We start from the raw sequence: 23448 nt of genomic DNA, 5'->3' as shown, positions 1-23448 counted from the left end.
AGCTTTACCTTTTAATTTTAATACATTAAGCCAGCAGCAGTACCTATTAAAGTATCTATGAATATCTCCATTACACACCTAAAACCAGAGTTAGGACTAGGGGCCTTGTCCCTCCTCTGTATCATGTTCCCCAAGTTCCCACCCCTCCTAACAACAAAAAAAGCAAAAGAAAGGGTACTTAATACTATTTCACAGTTGTGAGAACAGTAGTAGACCACATGTGCTTCATGCTTTACAAACTCTAAATCATCATATAAAAAGCAGCTATTATTAGTAAAGCCTAAATAGCCTTGATATCTTTTGCATTCAAAAGTATTTTTGACATAATAGACATTTATAAAACATTCATTGAATTTTATTTGGTACAAAAAGAAGATAACTGTGATGATGTAAATTTAAAAAAATCCCATAAATGTTTCAGCTGTTTCTTCCACCCTCTGCCCAAAGGAAAATGTCTAAAAAATAGGGATGTTTTCCCAATATTTCCAAAATTCCTGCTTTAGAAAATTAAGAACATAGGAAGGTGTCTGAGAAACCAGACTTACCCAGTATCTCTATTGCTACTTTTTTGCTCTAGGGAAGTTACTAACAGGGATAGTAGACTGAGAAGGGACTTGTTGTTTGATTGGTAAAGAAAAAACCTAAGTGAGCAAATTCTCTATCAGTGAAGGTGGGCATCTTCTATGCAAATGACAGTCTAAGAAAACTATCTGAAGCATGGAGAAATTAAGCAAATTGTCCATAGAGCCCAAATAAGTCAGATATAGGACTTCCATTCAGTCTTCCTGACTTCAAAGCTGTTTCCTCTCAAATAAATATTGAGAGTTCATATTAATAAAGGAATTTACAGAGCCTTTCCCTCACAATATCCCCATGAAATATTTAGTATCAGTAATCTTATTTTAAAGCTGAGATACAGAGAAGTTGTTCAGAATCACAAAGTTAGTATATGGTAGATCCACTCTTTTAAACCATTGTTTAAGATGTCAGGTGCTTTTGCCTATATACTGCCATCAATTTTACTTTAAGGATTTACCTTAATTCTTTTAGACTCCTTGGGTTCTACTTACTGTAGACTTTGGTACTAAAACTAAGGCAAATTGCTATATTTTATCTTCTTCCCTGACCATTTTTCTTCTATTCCTTTCCTAAATCTTTGATATTTTTCATCTTACCACTATCTTTTACAAATTTATTTTCCTGAGCCCAATCTGTGCCATCCTTTTTTCCTGTCAATTAATTTTGCTATTTTTCTTCACTCCAATGTTTTCTTCTAGTTATTCTAGTTCTACATATCTACTTCTAATCAATCAATCAAGAAGCATTGATTAAAGGCATACTATCTGCTGGGCATTATGGTAGGCACTGAGAATACAAATATAAAGAATGAAACAATCATTACTCTCAAATTCATATTCAAAGGGGGTGGTACAGAGGAGAAACAATACAATAAGAATAAATACATATGTGTATCCATGTGTCCTTATAGTCAACTATGTGTATAAAGTCAATATCAGTTAAATATGTGTAAAGTACATATAATCATACACATAGATACATATGTCTAATCAATATTAATTATATACAGATATATTACTATAGATATGACTACAGATATATGACTATATCTATGTGTACATAGACATATATATATGTATGTACATATATTGATATATTTAAGTATATATATATATATATATATATATATGTATGTATGTGTGTGTTTGTGTGTGTATAAAACACAAATGTTCTGTTTATCTACCCACCCTTTCTTCCATTCTTTTCTATTTAGGTATTACCACCCTCCTTCCTCCAAGCTATTACTTCTGTCCCATTGATTTATCGAAACAAAACAAAGAGCCCTTCAGATTTCTCTTACTAAAATATTTTCCTCCCTTCCCATTTATACTGCCTTTATTCTCATTTGTTATCTGTCTGTACCATGCTTTGCCAAATGTTTGGTCCAAAGGACCAAAAGAAAAAAATAATTTGGAAAGATTCATGGAAGGAAGATAAAGACAAGAAGATATGGGGTAAAAAGAGAGAGAAACAAAAAGAAAGACGATGAAAAATAGAAAGTGAAGTGGGCCAGGGGTATCCTAATCAAGTATTCTTATTGATCTTTCCCCTGAGGGGCTATCCTTCAGTTACAATTGCAATCTGGAGTCAAAAAAACAAAATCAGTCACTGTGTGATCTAAGACAAATCATTATACCTCTCAGGTCTCTTTTGTTATGTTCCTTTGTTAATAAAATGAAGTTTTAGGCAAGTAAATCTGTTAGGCCCCATCTAGCCAAGGGTGTGCTGGTAAATATTTAAAAATCTGATCTCCAAAATTTAAGCAGTATCATTAACATTTTCTCCATCACTTTTAAAAGCACAGGCAATTAACAAAACAATAAATAAAGTTTCAATTTTGGGTGTTTACTGATTGCCAACTATAATGCTCACACTGAAAATTTAACAATCAGATTTCAGGCTCCAACTAGTTGTCACACACCCTTGTTTCCAGCTCTAAACTCTATACTTCTGTGATTAAATTATCTCCTAAGATAGGAAGCCTCAAACATTCATGAAAGGAAAGCTGCACAGCTATCTTTTGGGTTCTTTGCATTTTTCATAATTCTTTTTATAGAATTTTCCACATTACTCACAGAAATCTATCTGTACTTATCCTCACTAATGCTGAGTCAGGATAGAGAACTAAGATGCTAAAACTTTGTAGCATTAAAATCAAATTCAGAAACAGCCTTCCTTTATAATAACTTCCTTTATTGAACATTATAGGATTTAGAATTATATATGTTATTTTTCCAACTACAGTTTGGCCAACTTCAAGTCTAAGAAGTCATATGCTTAACAATCCCACCCACATCCTGTTTTTTAATCAGTGGCAGTCTCTTTGATTCTGAAACTCAAGATCAGTGTCACAGACTGTGGTCAGGAAATGAGAACACTGTCTTCAAACAGACCCAGTTAGATCTAGTCAAAATTAGCTACTATATATTTGGACCTATTTTCAGAGCATTAAAAAAAAAAAATCACCTCTTCTCTCATCTTTCCTCCTTCTCCTCTTCTCTTTTTGCCTTACCTTCAATCTCTCTCTCTCTCTCTCTCTCTCTCTCTCTCTCTCTCTCTCTCTCTCTCTCTCTCTCTCTCTCTCTCTCTCTCTCTCTCTCTCTGTCTTTGTCTCTGTGTCTCTCTTTCTCTCTGTATCTGTCTATTTCTCCCTCTCTTTTCCTCTCCCTCTCCCTCAGTGAAAAAAAGGCTTTTCATTAACATGAAGTGGTCTATCGCAATTAGTTACAACTAGAACCATGCATCCACATCTGGAGCAGGAAGCATTAGCTTTAGTATATAGTTTGTCACCATAAAAGAGAAGCAAGAATGAAACTTTGAATGTTCCCACTTATTTGTATTAGTGTTCATTAATGGGAGGTAAGTCAAGGCATTGGGTTGTGCATTGAGAAAGTTTCATTACTTTATTGGTCTGTTTTTCAGTCAGCTTTAAAATCTGTCATTGCTAGTCTCTGGAGTTGACTTGTAAGGACAATTGACTATGCATTCTTAGGCCATTTAATGCTTTTTCTGAATTTATGATCAATTCTAATCTATTGTTATATAAAATCAAAATGAATTTAAACTAGCATATGGAAACAAATACCTACATTACCCAATTTGGCCATGGTGCAGTTATATAAATCTCTATGCTAACTCAAATAGTCACTAACAACTCATAATTAATATATCAAAACTTAATCTCTCCTGGACTCTAATTTCATATCACCAATTGCCTGCTGTAGATCTGTACCAGGATGGATAGAAATATCTCAGAATCAGCCTATTCAATATGAAATTCATTATCTTCTCCCCAAATTGGACCCCTCTTCCTAAATTCCCTGCTTCTGTCAAGGGTACCACCAGTCTTCCAGTCATCCAAGTTTGCAGTCTTGGAGTAAACTTCAATCCTTTATTCTCCTTCATACCCAATTAGATACCAAATCTCACTAATTTTATCTTGACAACATTTCTTACATCTGTCCCTCTCTCTACACTCACATGGCTACTACCCTAGTTTATATCCTGTGATTTTTATCTGGGATTTTCCAATAATTTTTTAATTGATATCCTTAATTCCAGTCTTATCCCTCTCAATTTTCTCCTCCAAACTGTTGCCAAATTGATAGATAAAGTACAAGTCTGATTTGGTCATCCCTCTGTTCCAAAAAGTTCAATGGCAACTGATTAGATGGCTTCTGGATCTCTTCCATATTTACATGTATAATCATATAAATGACCTATAATAGGAAAAATATTTTTGGCATAACTGGCTACAGAATGTTACCAACAATGTTTTATACTTGAGAAGTGGCATAAAAAACTATCAAAAACAGTTTCTACCCCACCCCAACATCACCTCTCAACTCGGTATATCTTTTTTTTTGGTATACATTTATATGTTGTCATCTTCACCAGAATGTAAACTTCTTAAGGGCAGGGTCTGTTCTTGTCTTTGCTGTACTCCTAGAATTAAGCATAATACCTGGTAAAAAGAAAGTTATTAACTAAATATTTGTTGACTATTTACCAGTAGAACATATTTTGGAAATGGAAGATGATCCAATATGCCATTAAGAGCTTTGAGTTAGAAAATCTAGATCTTGAGTAATTTTCTATCACTTCCCCAAAAGTTTTTGATGGCCAATGTATGTATCAAATGTATCAAATATGATAATGCCCTTGCTTCCTGTATTTGTGCTGTTTTATTAGATTTTTAGATACTGCTTTTTTTTTTACTCTACTTACTTCTAACTTTTCTCCTACTTCAGTACTGAAAGAAGCTGTGATTTCATTGGCACATATCCCAAACTTTTCTACATAGCTGACCTTAGGTATGACATTCCTAAAAATGACATTCCATCTCTTGATTGTAACTGTACATCAGGGATATCCTTTCCCTTTCAGCCCCCAATTACTTTGTATAAATTTTCTATTGGCATAGCTATATATGTTATTTTCTATTCCCACCTTCCAAGTAAAATGTCATTTCATTATGAGCAGAGACTGTTCTTCTTTGTAGCATAGTGCCTTGAACATGGTAGCCATTTAATAAATGTTTAGTATGTGAGTGAATGAATGCCATTTAACTCTTCCAGAACACAGCTTCCTCATCTCAAAGATGAAAGGATTGATGGTCTCTAAGGTCATTTGCGGCTCTAAATTCCTGATCCAATTATCCTGTCACTTGACCTGTAAGATGAAGAAACTGGAAGACAATTCTTAGGTTCCTGTGCAGTTCTAAATCTATAACTGTATTACAAAGATTTCTAAAGATTGGTTATAGCTAGAAAAATTCATCACCCAGTAGCCACCCTCATTAGCCTCTCTAAACTTAGCTAGTTGGTGTTTGGATCAAAGACTCACAGTTAATGAATCACAAAGTATTTTTAAATTTGATAGGACTTGCTTATGATCTCTTTTCTTGGCCCAGTATAATACAAGGTCACCTCTGTACTACAATGGGCCACTAGAGTCATAATAGCCTAAAATAATTACCAATTACAATGAAACTTACCTATGTCATGATTTCCATCCTGTATATATTCCAGTAATTTAAAAGTATATCTGACATCATAAATAATAAAGAATCATTTCACTACTCTAAGAAGATCTGAAACAGAAATTTTCTAAATATTGATCCAGGGAATTCAAATATTGACTGTATCATCAAAAGGTAAGTAAACTGAGACCTTAGAGAGATATTGGTTAAGTCAAGCCCACAGTCCTCCTTTCCCACATATTAATTAGCTCATGTTCTCACTACTTACAAAGTTTTGGTTTCCTGTCTTGTGCTGAGTGACAAAATGTGTTTTTCACTTTAATTGCATGATATTCTGCAACTCCCAAAGAGTATGGTAAGGCCCAAAGAACTGCTGATTACTGGGGGGCTGATTTTCAGGCTTCTTGTGAGTTGTTCATGAGACAACTATCAAGATACATGAGGTTTTAAATTCAGTTTTCCTGAAATAAATAAGGCTTATATATTTCCACTGGCTCTTAGAGAGGTACTATTAAGTTGAAATATTGCATTCATTTGTACCAACATTTAGTCTGATTGGTCTATCACAAGCCCGAAGAGAAATAATTACATCTAAAGAAAAACAACACACTCAGTTAGGACTTATTTGGCATCATCTCTCAAAATATTAGTACTGAGCATAATTTATTGGTAAGAGATAAGGCTATCAATTGCTTTCAAAATGAACAGGTTAGAAAACTTGCTTGTGGATGACCAGAACAACAGAAACAATTGGAACTTTCTTTTCACATAAAATTTTTCCCAAATAGAGTACAAAGACATGTCTAAACAATACCCCAAAACTGTGAATTTTAAATCCTTCCTTTCATGGTGGCATAATTGTAGAGGGAGTGCCCCATGAAAACTTGATAGCACCAAAGCAATATCAAATATTATTTATTGGAAAACCAATTATATTTCTTTCTTCTAAATTCCATATTGCTATGAATTTAGAAAAAATTTTAATACCATAGTAGGAAAAGACTTTTCATTATAAATGCTGTCAGGTTTTTTTTCCTCTCTACCTGCTTACTCTCTCTTTAGGAAAATTATAAATTTTCATTATTTCTCCAAAATTATGAAACTTTTGGATTATTTTACAAGCTTATTCATGTGTGGTAGTAGACCCAAACTTTTCTCTTTTTCTCTCTTCTCCCTACCCCACCCTCAAAGAAATACATATTATTTGAAAAAAATAAAATTATTATTGCTAATTCAGATGATTTTCTCCAGGGTGAAAATAATAATCATCTTCATCCCAGGAGCTTTGAAGCTTTAGTGACTGTGTAGCCTGATGGATAGAAGAATGTTCAAAAAGGTAAAGTTAGAGTTTAGGAGATGACAAGGAGAAATGTCTTGGGATCAAATTTCTTAGACCTTAGGACAATGGAGAGAAAATTATCATAAAACCTAAATATGTTGTGAAGGGATCCAATCCTTATCCCATCTTCAAGAAAGAACACACTTGAACTAACCTTGAAAGATGAGAATCTCTCATGTTTTTAAGGCTTTCAGGAGAAAGAGAATTAATAATTACTCTCAGTAACCCATTTCAAAGTCTTGATAACCCCTTTTGTTAGAAAATATATCCTGATTCCCAAGCTAAATTTGGCCCAATATCTTCTCTTTTACTGTCCCTTTATGGCATGGAGAAGTACTAGTCTCCAGAATCTGCAATTAATTTATGTATTGAATATATTTTGAAATTCCTTGATTTTAAAGTATTCCCAGATTATACATTGGTCTTAGGGAAACTCACTAAGCAGCCTGTGAGGAGAAAAAATTATTCCAAGAAGTCATATTGCTTGAGGCATTCAGGTTTGTTTTTTTGTTTGTTTGTTTGTTTTTTCTGATTTGAGTCTAAAAGCTCAAGGTAATTTTTCATATGAACAACCTAAATAATAACATTTTCCTTCCTTACATAGGCCACACCACATTGGCATGTACTTTCTTGTGCATTAATAAATCAAATCTATCCCCAACAATTTGTTTTAAGTGGGATAATCTAAATAATTGGGTCCAACCCCCTTTTTTACAGATCCTCATCTGTGATAGCCCAGAAAAGTAAATGAATTGCACAAAGTCACCCAAATAATAAGGAGCAGGTCAGGAGACTTATCTCCCTTGTGAATTTGGTTGTTTCTAGAGTGCTTTAGAAACAACAATAACAATAGCAACAAAAGGTAGATAAATCATTTAAATAAAGGTCACTACTGCCTTGAGGTCCCATGTCAGTTTCATAGCCCTCTCCTGGGTGGGCTGAAGTTCAGATTATCCCATAAATTTTGATTATTGCAAGTCCTTATGGAATGAGCTCCATTTGAAGAGGGCTCCTCCCTTTTCAAAAACGGCTTTCTTCCTCTTCCACAGCTCGGTGCAGGCCAGGGATGAATTTCAAAAGTTGTTTCCGTACACTTCCCCTTCTGCTTTTTCGTGGCAGAGTCCCAAACATGCTAACAAAATTGCTGCCACTCCCCTCCCACAAAGGGGACATGGAACCACTGCTGGCAGTACTGATGTTCCTGTTCCTCCTGGTGGAAGATTTCCTCAGTGACATATCACCATCCTTGAGGAAAAAACACTCATCCTCCATGCTGGTCTGCCGGCTCAGTGTTTCTTGACATGAATCCTCAGACATGCAAGTTTGATAACCATCCTCACTTTCCACAGTCATGGAGCTCAACCAGCTCTTACAACTACTTTCACTGGAAAGGCGGTTGTTACGGTTCTGGTAAGAGGCAGCCAGTCCTGATGAGCTTTCCACTAAAGAGTCCTCTGATTGCAAACTTTCCAGCCCTGAGCTGTCGACTGCATTACCTAAAAATGAGAAAATAAGCCAGTTATCCTATGGAATGGCTATGAAATCCCTCTGCCTGCAAATTTGTTGCATAATAAACTTAACAGTAAGCCAGATTTCTGTAGTGAACAACAATCCTCTAAAGTAGGTAGTATGAGTGTTATCTGCATATGAAACTGAGGCTTAGAAAGATGAAGGTGATGGCTGGTAAGCATCAGAGATATATCATCTCATTCCATATCCAGGCCTTTCCTTAATACCAAGATATCATATCCTAAAGAGAATGATCATTTCTTTAACTTATACTGTTTGTCAAAAGTAAGAAGGAAGAAAAATAAAGAAATACAACATTTTCTACTATAATATATCTCTGGTGAGTGGTCCTTTAAAAGTCTACATAGAGGAATGTAAATATTCAAATTAGGCTTTAAAGTTACCTCATTCATTCATTCAAGAGCCTAGAATGACCCCATAATCATCCAGGAACAATACCTAAATTTTAATGATCAGTTCCTAACCTTTGAAAGTCTAATTTCTCCATTCTTGATAAACCCATTAAAGAATGTAGAGAATATCATCTGCATTGTAATGACCTAATAATTCTGAGAGTTTATTTTTAAAATGTGGGTATAAACAGTGGTGATATGAGTAACCTGAGCTTTCTTATTTCCATCCAATTTTTGTTCAAGGTAGTCCTTTCTGAAATGCCACCCTTCTTTCCTAACATACACACACACACACACACACACACACAGAGTCACATTACCTTATTTAATAGCATTTTGAACTCTTTTATGTAATATTTTATTTTGTATTACTTTTTAACCAACTACCAGCTATTTGATCATGACCTGACCTGACAAGTGAAGATAATATCTCCCCCTAACAAGGTGGTTGTTAGAAAAGCACATTGTAAATCTTACACCACCATAAGCTAAACTTTTATTACTATTTTTATGTCTTATCATCTCATTAGACTGTTTGTTCTCTGAGAATTGGTCTGTGTCTTTTATTTTTTCCTGAATTTTCCCCTACTACTTGGCATAGTAGTACTACATGTAGTAAAAGTTTCCTGAATGATACAACAATGAATCTTTCCCAATATGCAAATCATATTGGGGCTTCCATCCATATCTTTGTAACATCCATAACTTTGTAAACATCAATAATAATAAAATTAAATATATCTTTGGACATTTTTATTTCATGTTTCAATGTTCATTGAGTGCCCATAGCACACATCCCTTTTGGATCAGTACTTCAGGGGACTTCTTTAATAAGAAATATACATTCTTAATAAAATTCATTTCAAAAAAGTTAAAGCCAAGACACAAAGATAGACTCAGTTCTTAATTGTATCCATATGTATTATATATAATTTTTTCTATTAAGATTGATTTCAGTTCATGATCAACTTGTTTGGGGGCTATTTATGGGAAAATAGAAACTAATTGTAATATTTACTTAAAGCATAATTACTTAAAGAAATTTGCTGCATAAAAATAAGATAGTACATACTAAAGTTAAATATACATGCTTGTGTATGTGTATGTATATATATATATATGTAGGACCCTAGAAAATTCATCTCTCACTGAAGGATAGATCCCATGAATCCTGCAAGATCACAAAGGTTAATCAAGACAGCTCAGTGCTCCAGATCTTAACAGATGTCTTTAGATATCAAGGCCATGGGTATAGACAACAAGTCTTGTGCTCATAAATAACTCATGGGTCATTTAAGTCCTCCTGGACAAAGAAAGGTTCGAAGGACTATAATGTTCATTTTTTGTTAGTTCATTTTGAATTCTGTAGCAAATGAGGAAATACTGAAGCTGCTAATTGTCATATTCCAATCACTCTTAGCAATCTTCACATTTAACCAAGAACCAAGTGGTCATTAGCTTGAAGACCCTTTAAAGACCTGGATTTCATCGCCTAACTCTATTCTTTATTATGTGACTATAGGCAAGTAAGTAAATATATCTTGGCCTCCATTTTCTACTTGAAAAAATGGGGGAGGTTGGAATTGGTCATAGGATTTAAAAATGGAAAGGATTTTTAAGATTATCTAGTAACTTGTTCAAAAGAATGGAGATAAGTACATAGCACAATAGGCACCTCACTTGATCTTCACAAAAAACCTTCAAGGCAATTACTATTGTTTGGTTTTAAAGATAGTTTTAATAATATGATATTTATCTATTTTGAATATCTCTTAAGTTACATGAAATATTTTATTTAGGTGTGAAGATTGCTAAGAGTGATTGAAATATGAGAAATGCAAAAGTAGTAAATATAATTTTAACCCAAGTTTTCTTCTTCAAAATATGTCGTTCTTTCTGATGCAACATGATATTTTTAACATCTTTTCCAAATCTAGCTTTACAAGAATCTATGATTTTTTCATCTTTTCCCTAAATGGAAACCATAAAGAACAATAACTCTAGATAAAATATAAAAAAGTAGATCCCCAAGTCCAAGTATCACATATGAACTCTAGAAGCACTTTCCAAAAGTTTTCCCAGGTATACAACAGAGCAACTGAGGAGTCAGGAATAGAAAATGGTTTTCCAAATTGCTATCCAGATACCTCTTCTATAAAAATGCATGCACAGGTCAGGGAAGGGTAAAAGACATCAGTGCTAATGTAAGCCTTCCTTAAATGACAAAGACCTTAAAACACTTTAGCATCAATTCCTGCTGAAGACTGTGCAAATATTGAGATGAGACTGTGGTTTCTGAGCAGGAAACCAGCATTTACCATGAAGCAGGCGTTGTTCCTGTAACTGCAAAGCTCGGAACTCCACCCATTTTTCCCTCAAGGTTTGCTACAAGAAAAGAAAAAAAAAAAAGTTACTAGTTAGTGAAGAAATCTGAAGAATCACAGGATATAGAGCTCAGAGGGATATTATAGTTCATCTATACCAACTACAGATTATAGAGAACTTGGCCAATGATAAGCCCATTATTATTACGATTAAATGACTGAACTGAGCCTTCAATTAATAAAAAAGCATTTAATAACATCTGCTATAAGAAAGGTCTTATGCTAGCCATTGAGAACACAAAGGGTTAAAGTCAAATAGATCCTGCCTTAAAGGAATTTCCATTCTAGAGAGGCTTTTCAACATGCATGTATATATGTACCAAACACCTTTCTTTAGTGGGAGGAGAGGCAGGGGGAGAGACAAAGGCTTGAGATGGTTATTGAAGGAAATTAGGCATTTTATATATATATATATATATATATATATATATATATATATATATATATATATATATATATGTGTGTGTGTGTGTGTGTGTGTGTGTGTGTGTGTGTGTGTGTGTGTGTGTGCGTGTGTGTGTGTGTGTGTGTGTGTGTAATTGTAAGATTTTATAATTAGCTTTCCCCTCCCTATTTTAAAAGTATGCATATATGTGTAATTGACAATATTATCAGCTTAGGTAAGTAACTTTCTGGCACCAAAACCATCATACTCATGTGGAAAAATTCTTGTTAAATAAAGGAAGAAATAGGTTTTTCAGGTATCATATTTTGGCCCATGAAAGTACCAATTGGCCCATGTGTATCAATGAAATAAGGGCCATGGTGGTACCAAGAAGTCTTTTATGGAAATTATGTATAGGGGAAGGTATAGATTAGAAAACAGAATGCAGAAAGTAAAAAAGGAGGGATAAATAACAAATTAAAACAATTAAGCTTATTCCTGCATTTCTATAGATTCTGCACACCATCAACTTTAATTTCTCAAGGTCAGGTAACTCAACAGTGACATACTTTACAGCATGATTTGTGTCTGCCAATATACTATGTGGGTACTGCTCTCTTGTTAATCAGAGCAATAAAAGGTCTGGCTTGGTTTATTCATAGTTCTTTCTGGACTAAGATGGTGGTGGCTATGAGCCTGCTTCACTGCTTGAAACCTAGCTCTTGTTGACAGTCCAGCACTAGCTTTATTTGGAAGTCTCAATCATGATGAGGTCCACAGAGAAATTTGGCATATGTTCCACTGCCCTTTCTCCATATAAAGAGCATCTACTGCCACAATTCTCTTTCTCCTCCTGACTTAGTAAATGAAATAAGCTAGCTATAAAAGGCAAGAAGGGAAATTTGTAGTTTGCTTTTTGGCTTAGGACTGGTGATTTCAATGATATGGGGAACTTCTTTCTGGTGTGGAAACTATCTCCATTAATACAGACTGAAATTAATTTGTAGCTTCAGAATCTAAAGTGTTGTCTTAAATACTGAGAGTTTAAAGGGTTGCCCATGATCATACAACTAATGTGTGTTGGAAAAGACAAAACTTGAAGTCAGATCTCCCAGAAGACATAGCTTCCACCATACACTGATCCATACTGCCTCTTACTTCTGAGTTTACTAAACAGACAGAGCAAACCAGAGTTTACCAGTTACCTTATTTTGACTTTGAATTTGAATTTGGAAAAAAAAATTTCCAGTCACTTGAACTCAGAAATTTCTGTAGATCAAGCAATAAAATACAAGTCATCACTTAAGATGAAAATTATATTATTAAAGCATTTAAAAAAAGCCACAGAGAATTTTCTAGTTTTATCCAGGTTTCTGGTTAATTTGCCTCTAAATTCTCCTCTTTTCTCTAGAACCTGCACCTGTTTTGATGCAATCTATATACAGAGGTTTGATTCATATTTTCATGTCAATAACAGAAATATAAGCCATCTTTCTGACTCTGACTTGCATATATTTACATCATTCCATCAGTTCCCTGACTGTGAAATATTCTGGTATAGATACATTCCTCCAGTTTGAAGGAAAGGAAGAATTCTTCATCTCAGAAATAAACTTGATAATAATGATGACATTATTAACAATAATCATGTCACAGCATCCTTTTACATCACTCTCTATGGTAAGTGTTTTCCAAAGAGCTTTTCATATGCATGATCCTAACTGATCATCTCCACCACTGCTATGAAGTGGGTAGAAAAGATAATTCTCCTCATTCTTTGAAAGAGGAAACTGAAACTGAGAAAATTAATCAACTTACCCAAGAGCACAGAATAAGAGCTTTCCAGTATTCTTAACTATTTATCCAATGTACTTTCTTAGTTTCCTAAACTGGAGTAAAAATCACCTCTACAAAGATCAGATATTGTGTGACCTTAAAAAAGTAATTTAACCTTCTCAGGCCTCAGTTTCTTCATCTATAAAATGAAGGTGTTGGAACAAGCAATCTCAGAGGTCAATACTTATTCTTAAGGAGCTGACATTTTTCTGGGAGAGCCAACATGTGCATACAAAAATATGGACAGAGTAAATACAAAGTCAATTCAATGTAGTTAGAGAAGGGCAGATACCAGCAGTTGGAGATGCCAAGAAAGGCTTCATGCAGAAGGCAATTCTACAGTTAGTTGTGTCTTCAAGGAAGAGGTTTGTTTCTATGAAGTGGAGGTGAGGCTAGAGATGAAATGAGTGCTATGTTCGAGAAACAATGAGAGGACCGATTTGTACTGTAGCTCCAGAATGAGTGATTCAATAGCAATCAAAAGCAGTGACTTAAAATAGATTCTCTATATGGGAAAAATCAAAAAAATTAAAAATAGTAGAAAATGTGATATGGTCAATATAAAAAAAAATGACCTGGAAAACAGATTACAGAGAGACAATTTAAGAATTATTATGTTCCCTAAAATGATGACACTCTGTTTCTAAAATCATAAATAGAAATTGCTTAGATCTGACCAAGGGCAAAGTGAAGACAGAAAGAATACATTGATAACCTCCTAAAAAGAAACCCCCAAAATCAAAAGTCCTAAAAATGTTATAGTCAAAATCCAGAGCCTCCCTATCAAAAGAAAAAATAACTCTAGAAAGAACTTCAGGTATCAAGCAACCAGATTTATAATTACATAGGACATTGTCACTTTACTCAAATAAATGAAGAAGATCATGAAATACCAATATCCAAGAGATAGGAACTTAAAATTAAGAAAAACTAATCCTACAAAATTGAACATCTCTACTAGAAAAAAGTGGATATTGAATGTAGGGTTTCTTAACTGATTTTTTTGTCAATGACTCCATTGGCAGCCTGGTACAATCTATGGATATTTTAATGCATTAAATAAAATACTTAAGTTAATAAACAAAAAACTATATTAAAATAGTTATCAAAATCTATTATATTTTAAGGTTCTCACTCCCCAGTTCAAAAACCCCTGTTTCAATGGAATATAGACTTTTTAAACATTCATGATGAAAAGGTCAGAATTAAATAAAAACTTTGAAAGGTAAATGCAAAAGTCAAGAGAAATCTAAAAGTAAATTTATTTAAGCAACTGGAAGGGGCTATATAATGAGGAAGGAAAAATATTCTAAAAGGAGCAGTAGAATATATTCCTTCATAACTTTGATGATTTTAAAGGATATGAAGGGATTAAAATATAAATAAAACAGAGAATCTGAAGGTAGATTAGTTCTACCTACAGAAAGCCACAGTTTTATATCCAATCCTCTCATGCAGTGTATATGAGAATACCTATGAGATTAGGGGTACTATTTTAATTTTGCAATTAAAAAATAAAATAAATAAGCTGAATCGAGATTGTGAATAGTTGTAAATGCTGAGAAATTATTTTATTCTACAAACAAAAAGTAGCTGATGAATATTTTTGACTAAAGATATTATTAGTTAATTCAAATTGATACCACACATTTTAATTTGGAAACTGTGTAAAAATGAATTAGAGCAGGGAAGTAGGTAAATTCATAATTACTGAAATAGTCTAGATGAGAGATGATGAAGACCTGAATTAGGAAGTTAGAATGGAGAGAAAAGATTTGAAATGTTGTTGATGTTGAACTGACATGACAGCAAAGATTATTAGGCATGAAGAAGATGCTAAATGAATTTGGAGACTGAAAGAGGAAAGAAACAAGAATGATTTCAAGGTTTTTAATCTGGGTGATTGTGGAGATGACCACCAGAATTAGAGAGCAGGCATGAGTATGAGGACAAATATAATGAAGTCCATTTTTGCTCATTTTGTATTTGAGATGCTGATAGGAAATCAAGGTGGAGCTATATGGTAGGAGTTAGCCATGCAAGTCTGGTATGAAAAAAAAAAAAAAAAGAGAGAGAGAGAGAGAGAGAGAGAGAGAGAGAGAGAGAGAGAGAGAGAGAGAGAGAGAGAGAGAGAGAGATATTATGGTGAATCTGTAGATTTGGGAATCATTTGCATAAAGATGTTAACTGAGCTCATCTGGAAAATGCTATACAATTCTGGAATTCTAAATAATCAGCACAATATTATCCCCAAGCAAGAACCTATGGGAGGACTCATAATTTACAAAAATTCCCTCATCCATTATGATTTTTTTGTAGGGCATTCTCCATTTTAGTGGTGAATACCTTTGGTAAGCACACATTTCAATGTTTTATGCTTCATTTGACATTAATAATCAGAGGGTCACTGAACAGCCTTTACTCTGTTAACTCATTCATCAAGGGATCTGGAGTGGTTTTTATAGAGGCATAAGGGAGTCCTTGTTGGAAGCAAGTCTTTAAAGCTGAATTTTATTCTACTAAGTCAAAATTTTTTGTAATCAAAAAATGAAATAAAAATTTGTATTATCTGTACATTTCAGTCAATTGCATAACATTGAAGATATGGTCTGCTGCTGATAATTGTTTATGAAAACCTGCCTATTTCTTTCTCATATATTCATCAAGGATATCCTTGATATGTGTGGATTTCATAAATATTTTATAAAGATAATAATATAGTCATTGATGTTCTCTAAATCACCTTTTGGGTAAATGGATTCTATGATTTTTTTTCCACTCTTTTGATTTCTTCCCTTCCCTAAGGTGTCTTGTAAAAAGAGTCCCCAATGCTCCCAATACTATTTGTGGTCCCATACTGATTCTCTCAGAATACACTTTGTCTAGGCCAGTCATTCTTCCTGAATTTGTCTTCTTAAGTAACATTTCAAATTCCTCATCAAGCTTATGGGGAAATGAAGTAATAATGTCCAAATTCATTGATTTATCTTATCACTGATGCATAAACATATCATTAAAGAAACACTGAAAATGTTTTATCTATGGAAATGCAGGACATGTCCACATGAGCCTCATATCAAGCTTTCTAATGATTTCTGCTCATTTTTACCAGGTCTAATTCTGAAAATATGACTATCTATTCTACTTTTAAAGGTGTTTAGCAGAAAGCATTCATCTTGCCCTATCGGGAACTTTTTCTAGCATGGAGTAATCTAATCCTAGTACCTAACTGTTAGGTTCTTACTAAGTGGTAAGTTGGTACTTGGCAATTCTCTAGCTCAGAGTTCACACCTGTAGTTCAAACCTTTACATTTTTAAACTTCTGAAAAGGAGTTTACACACCTTTAAAAAAGGAGCAAATTCATTGGTTGTAAGTAGTTCCCACCAGCCCCTGGAGTACCTACAAGCCCATTCTCTGGGAGGATAAAAGGAGAATTTAGAGTCTGGAAGATTTAGTCTGTATTGGTCAAGGAGAAGATGTCCCATAGATTCGCAAATCCAGTAATCCCACACTTTTGGAGGGGAAGAAGAGGATTCAAGATTCTACCTTCCCTCTGGCTGGAGGCTCCAGAAGCCTCCCAAGAAATCTGCTCATAGAGAAAGAGATTATACAGAAAAGAAACCTCCTCTCAGAGAAGGATTATAACTTAGAGACAACAGGACATTACACCTAACCATTATAAAATTTCTAAGACTACCTAAGTGAAAATTATATACAGCTCAATAACATATAGAACATTTTATTTCTGGTCTTCAAATGGGAGTTTTCTTTACTGTTATCTGGATATTTTTAAGAGATGTTTTGAAGCCTTAAGTAATATGCTATTTTTCAAACCTGAACAATGGTGAGGTAATTGGAAGTTTTTGCCCTTGAATTTCATATATCTTCACTTGTGAAAGGGATCCAGTGTTTGTTGGCTAAGAGCATTTGAAGATATTTTGGCTTATTCATTGTGGCCATGGTTTTTAATCAGTTAAATCTTTGCAGAAAATGATAATCAAAATTATCACTGTTGACTTTTTCAATTTTTTTTTAAGAACTGAAGGCAGTTTTGAGTAGGTTAAATGAAGCTCTTACTATTGTCCCCAGTGCCTTCTCAACTTTATCTTTCCTATTTTATCATAGGTTTTGATCTTTGCTCTAAGTCACTGATGGTTTTACTGCACAAAGACAGCTGGTTTGAATAACTCCCACACTGGTAACTAGTCATTTCCTATATGATAAGTTTCCTTGTTCAGAATGCTCAGTCTATATTCTGGAAGAAGATATCTAGGTATGAGACTTCTGGGAAGGCTATTTGTGCCTGACTTCTTTTGATTCTTATAACTGAACCAAATTCTCTAACATGCTTTGTAACATCACCCCATCCTTGTATTGAAATTGCTGAATGTCAAAAGATACATTGATAGTCTGAAGGATCTTGTAGAAAAAAATCTATTTCCTAATGTTTTGCAACAAGATATTGTTGTAAAAGCTGAAATCATAATGGTAGCAAACTGTGCAAACCCTTTGATTCAGTGCTATGATTACTAAGCATATACCTCAAAAAAGTCAAAGAAAAAATGAAAAGTCCCACCTGTACAAACATATTTATAGCTTCACTTTGTATGGCAGCAAAAATCTGGAAATGTTAAACAAATGCCCATCAAGTAGAGGCCTGAGAGAACTATTTTATATCTCAATAATGGAATGTTGCCATGAAAAATGATGAATGTGACAGATTCAGAGAAACCTCAGAAGACTTGTATAAATTTGTGAAAAATGAAATGAGCAAAACTAGGAGAACAGCTATGATATTAAGGGAAATAACTTTGAAAGATATAGGAATTCTGGCTGAGGCAGTAATTAGTCACAACTTCAGAACAATGATAAGGAAGTCTTCTTTCCATCTACTGACAAATGATGGTCATGGACCAGAATTGGTAAATAAGACATACAATGTCATACATATTCATTTCAAATTATTTTGTAATAAATGAATCATTGATTTATTTTGTGTCACCATACTTATTTTTTACAAGAAGAGTTCTTAGAGAAAGGAGAATTGGTAGGGAGCAGTAGAAAGGGAATAAAAGAAATGAGCATCAATAAAACATTTTTTAAAATACACAGAAGAGAAAAGAAGGAAGTTCAGAAAGGAAGAAAAACCAGTAGTTTTATTACTGATGTATTAAATGAATATACATTTTTTTTTAAAAAGGTATATAAAAGTACACAGCTTCACATACAAAAAAATCAAAACAATAGAACCTTACATTTTTAATAACACCATATGGATTAAAAAAAAATTTCACAATCTTATGAACTAATTCTACAAAGACTATCACCCTCAATTTAAGAGATGAAGACACAAGTTTTTTGTTCCAAGTCATGTGACAAGAACCAACTGCCAATTCTGGTCACCCACCTCCAAATCTGTGGTCTTTCTATTACCCTCGCTACCTCTTTGATTTAAAAACTAAATTATAAATGTTCTATTTCGAAGCCAGTCCAACATTTATCAAGTAGCCTTCTTATACTGGGAATGCTTTCTTCCGATGAAGGAGTTGTTTTCCTGGACCACCTTTCTCTGAGGTTCATCAGCCATGTTTACTTCACTGCCAGTTCCATTCCTTACCCTTTGGACTTCTCTATCTTCCTGACAATAATATCCTTCCCCTCTACCAATTACTAGCTTACTACTCATTACCAGAATGTAAGCTCATTGAGTCTAGAAACTCTCTTAAAAAAATTCTATTTACATCACTAGCATATAACATATGCTGGTATATAGTAAGTGATTAATAAATTTTTATTTATCTATAGTGAACACTAATTGTATTCTCTGAAATATCCTAAGTACTATGGAAGATACAATAAAACAAAATAGAAGGCCTAGATACCATCCTAAAAGATCTTACACTCAAGTTGGGAAAATAAAACATGGACATGTGCAATAACTAGAGAATGATTTTGATATTAAATGCTGCTGAGTATGTACTGTACTGTGTGTTTTAGTTTATGAATGTGAGTTTAGAAGAGCTCAATGGTAGAAGGGGTTCACAGGTTATTTAATCTAACTCATTTTTCAAATGAAATATATGATATCCAGAGAAAGGAACCAAGGTCCTATGAGGTCAAATCCAGGACTCGTTCCATTGTGCCATGTTGTTTCTCAAAGGATTTGAGCTAAGCTCTCAAAAAAGCATTAAATTGAAATTGATGAAAAAGAGATAGAGAATATAGGGACACAGGAGTGGGAAAGTTCTAGAGACTGTAATGAGGCTTTAGTCTTGAGCTCGTAGCATCCTCAGATTTATGGAATCATCTGAGAAATTTGGCATATTCAATATTTCCTAGGAAGACTTGGGAAATATGCAGTAAAGTTTGTTCTAGGCTCAAATGTACTATATTCTAATTACAAGGGCCCTAAGGAAGTCAAGCCTACTCTAGTACATTATTTCTGGCAAGAGAGGATATTTGGATTCAAGAAAGCAGAAGGCCAGACATAGGCTGAACCTAATATAGACTGACATCTCCCAGCTAAAGTAGAAACAACTCAAAGCACTCAATTTAACTATGTGATTATCTGAGCATCAAGTGTAGGTTGTGTCCTTGGATACTTGAGAGAAAGCCTGAGGATAGCTTCACTGGCAAGCCTGTTGAATATGAGCCATTTCTAACCCTCAAAGACACACAAATTGCCAGTGTGCTTCTAGACCCTATTATACTTCTCCACTCTAGAGAACTGGACATTTGCAAATTTCAAGAATTTTTTCTCATGCTATCATTTGTCTTATCAAGAGTCTTATCAAGTACTAAAGAAACTGGTACCCATTCAATGAGTCCTTTGATTTACCTAAGTTTCAAGATAACCTTAGATTTTCCTAATAAAGAACTCTATACCTTATTCAAAGAGAAAGAAAGACAAAAACAGAAAGTCAAAGGCAGAAAAAGAGACTGAGTGAAAGAAAATGAGAGACTAAGGCAGAGACAGAAAAAAAAGAGATACATAGAGACAGAGATTGAAAGACAGACAAAAGATAGAAAACAGAAATGCAGAGACAAAAAGAGATAAAGACAAAGTCAGAGATACTAAAACAGACTGAAAGAAAATGAGAGACAAAGGCAGAGACAGAAAGAAAAGAATACATACAGAGATCAAAAAAGTCAGAGACAGAGAGACAAAGAGAGAGAAAAATAAATATCTTTATTTCTACAGTATAACACTAGGAACTACTATTAGCTGGTAAAAGACACAACTTCTACCTGCAAAGGTCAGATCTCATTCTCAGAGAGGAAGCAAGAAAAGGAGGGAGGAAGGTCCATTTGTATGGAAGGGTGAATTTAGGATCCTACTATTAAGTCATGTGGAATGTGGGACTCTGACTTGGCATACAAATGAGTGCTATCCTATGCTCCTGGATTTGGTAGTGCCTCATAAATCCAAGAGATTTGTATGTTAACCCCCTCAAACTGCAAATCCCAGGGATTTTTATGGTGTGTCCTGTTCCATGCAATGTGTCCTAGAGCAATATTAACATTCTTACTCTTCAACATGATTATAGATTTTCCGAGGCCGCTAGTACAAGGGCAATAACAGAACCATGAAAGGATAGTTTCAGGGGACAGAATGTATGAATAGTAAAAGAACATAAAAAGAGCATCAAGACCAGTCATTCAAGAACAGCCATGTAATTTCTGTCTTTAGCAAAACACCATCATTTTGCATAATGCTGCTCTTAAAATTGGCGCTCAAAATCCATTTCTACTCTTTTGAAATAAAAAGCAAATCCCAATGCACACAGTCAGACACAGTCACACAGAGTTTTTCAAGCTGTGTTTCTTTCGGTCAATTTTGGCACATTCAATATAAGCATCTAAGGAGGAAGAGATAGTGATTTAGTATTGGTGTGCAGAATTTGATGTTCATGCAGATGGAATTCTGTCACTCTTCACCATTCAGCACTTTAGACTCTCATCATCACATTTCATCTTCAAGGACTATCTCAGTTTCTCTAACCCTCATTGCACATCTCATTCATTCAAGGATGAAAAATGTGCTACATGGCATTAAATTAAATTACCTTCAGAACCTGCAGTTTGGCTTCAAGCTCTGCCCTTCTAAGAATCATCGTTCCATTAACTGTCTCTAGTCTGTGTTAAGAAAAAAGGGAGGGAGGGGAACATTTCACATAAGAAACATTTGATACAGCATATCAGATAATATAGAATTTCTTTATGCTAATCTTGATTGTGAATAATGAAGTCAAAACAAGGCATTTTTATACCAGGAAAGTGGCACAAAATGTGCTGGAACTTATCTATGATATAGTTACTAGGAGGAATAATGCTTGTGCTATCCTACTATAACTAATTATAATTATTAACAAAACTAATAATACTTACACATGACTTATTATTAATTGGCTGACTAGCTGTTATGCTAACTAGTTAGCAAATAATTGAGAAACTCAACTATTTCTATACAACTAAATGATCTCAAATGTTGTCCATGGACCCTAAATTTTGGTGCTAAGTCCTAACTTAATTACCTCAACTTAGTGCTGACTCTACAGAATAATATAACATTCAAATTCTCAGATGACTCTAAAAATTTCAGATGAAACTAGGAAAAACTTCCTTGAGAGGGAAACAGAAATAAAATGTTTTGTATAATTAATAAAGTTATATGTCAATTAATCTTATCTAATCTAAGAATTTGAGTGCTCGTGCTAAGATGAACATTTTGGCAACAACATTTACTCTACACTAAAAGAAGTAATATTGAGAGGGCAAGATGGATGATTGCTCTCTGCCAGACATATTTAAAGGCAGAACAAATAATCATTTGTTCAAAACTAGATTTGATGTGTTCTAGTCTAGAGATAGCTAGATGGTGCAGTGGGATAGAATACGGAGCCTACAGTCAGAAAAACTCATCTTCCTGAGTTCAAATAGAGCCCTAAACTCTCACTTCCTATTTGGGTGACTCTGGACAAGTCCCTTAATCTTGTTTGCCTCAGTTTCCTCATGTGTAAAATGAGCTGGAGAAGGAAATAGTAAGCCACTCCAGTATCTTAGCCAAGAAAATCCCAAACAGGGGTCATAAAATTCAAACATGACTGAAATGCCTGGACAATAAAAAAAAAAAATCAACTTTAGTTTTAAAGTATTTAGATCTGAAATGGATTCTAGAATAAAAGGGCATTTGTTTTTCTTTTATTCTAAATGAACTGGAGTTGAAAGAAAAGCAATAGTAGAAGGATGAGAATGCAGATTTTCCTGATTAAAAATGTAGTTTTAATGTTTTGTTTTGTTTTGTTTTGTTTTAAGCAAAACTGTTACCTAGAGCACTAAGAGGCTGAGTGACTTGACAAGGATCTCAGAGCTTATATGTCAAAAGACAGACCTGAACAATAGTTTTTGTCTTAGAACCAGTTTTGTCTCTACTTTGCAACACTGCCTTTCATAATGTAAGAAAGGAACTAGAATTTTTTCATATGAATTATTGGTTCTATTGTTTTAAGCAACAGAGCAAGTATTCTTAACCTGAAGTTCATGAATTTTTTTCATGTTTTGATAAATGTATTTAAATATAATCTATTCCTTTGCAAGTCTATGTATTTTATTTTATGCATTTTAAAACATAATTCTGAGAAGGGTTCCACATGTTTCATCAAATTTCTATAGCATTCTAGGATCCACAAAAGGATTAAAATCCCTACAAAAAGTGCTTCATCTGTGCAAATTAAACCATCAAAGTCCAAGCAATTCCTCTGAGCCCACCAAAAACTTATGTCAAGTCCATTATGTTTGGAATATTTTACAAATGAAAATGAAATCTTTAACCCTAAATACCTAAGTATCTGAACTCAAGATGCACTGATACTATGATGTTCATAATTTCATTTGAATGAAATAACTGGAAAAATTCGTTTATACCTGATGGAAAACTTGGACCTTATTGCCTTCTCCTTTACTCTCTTTGAGCAAAAATAATTATAGAAAACAGATATTTCTATACTAGGTGCCAAATAGT

General features: G+C 34.0%; 1 protein-coding gene across 2 annotated transcripts in view; it reads right to left on the bottom strand.

Annotated features, from left to right (window-relative positions):
• Positions 1–7396: 7396 nt before the first annotated feature.
• The window catches only part of CYTIP (cytohesin 1 interacting protein), a 79584-nt gene continuing 63532 nt past the window's right edge, over positions 7397–23448 (bottom strand). Inside the window, exons 6-8 of one of the 2 annotated variants that reach the window (XM_074303409.1) lie at positions 21494–21563; positions 11140–11206; positions 7397–8395 (exon numbers count right to left, since the gene is read on the bottom strand). In XM_074303409.1, the coding sequence (XP_074159510.1) occupies positions 7920–8395; positions 11140–11206; positions 21494–21563 (613 nt within the window). In that variant the 3' untranslated portion in view covers positions 7397–7919. The remainder of the gene's footprint in view (positions 8396–11139; positions 11207–21493; positions 21564–23448) is intronic. The other variant, XM_074303411.1, reaches the window with a different exon arrangement.

This window comes from Sminthopsis crassicaudata, chromosome 3 (assembly GCF_048593235.1).
Source record: "Sminthopsis crassicaudata isolate SCR6 chromosome 3, ASM4859323v1, whole genome shotgun sequence".
Lineage (NCBI taxonomy): Eukaryota > Metazoa > Chordata > Mammalia > Dasyuromorphia > Dasyuridae > Sminthopsis > Sminthopsis crassicaudata.
The sequence above is the reverse complement of the archived record's forward strand: the minus strand, read 5'-3'. Positions and strand labels throughout refer to the sequence as shown.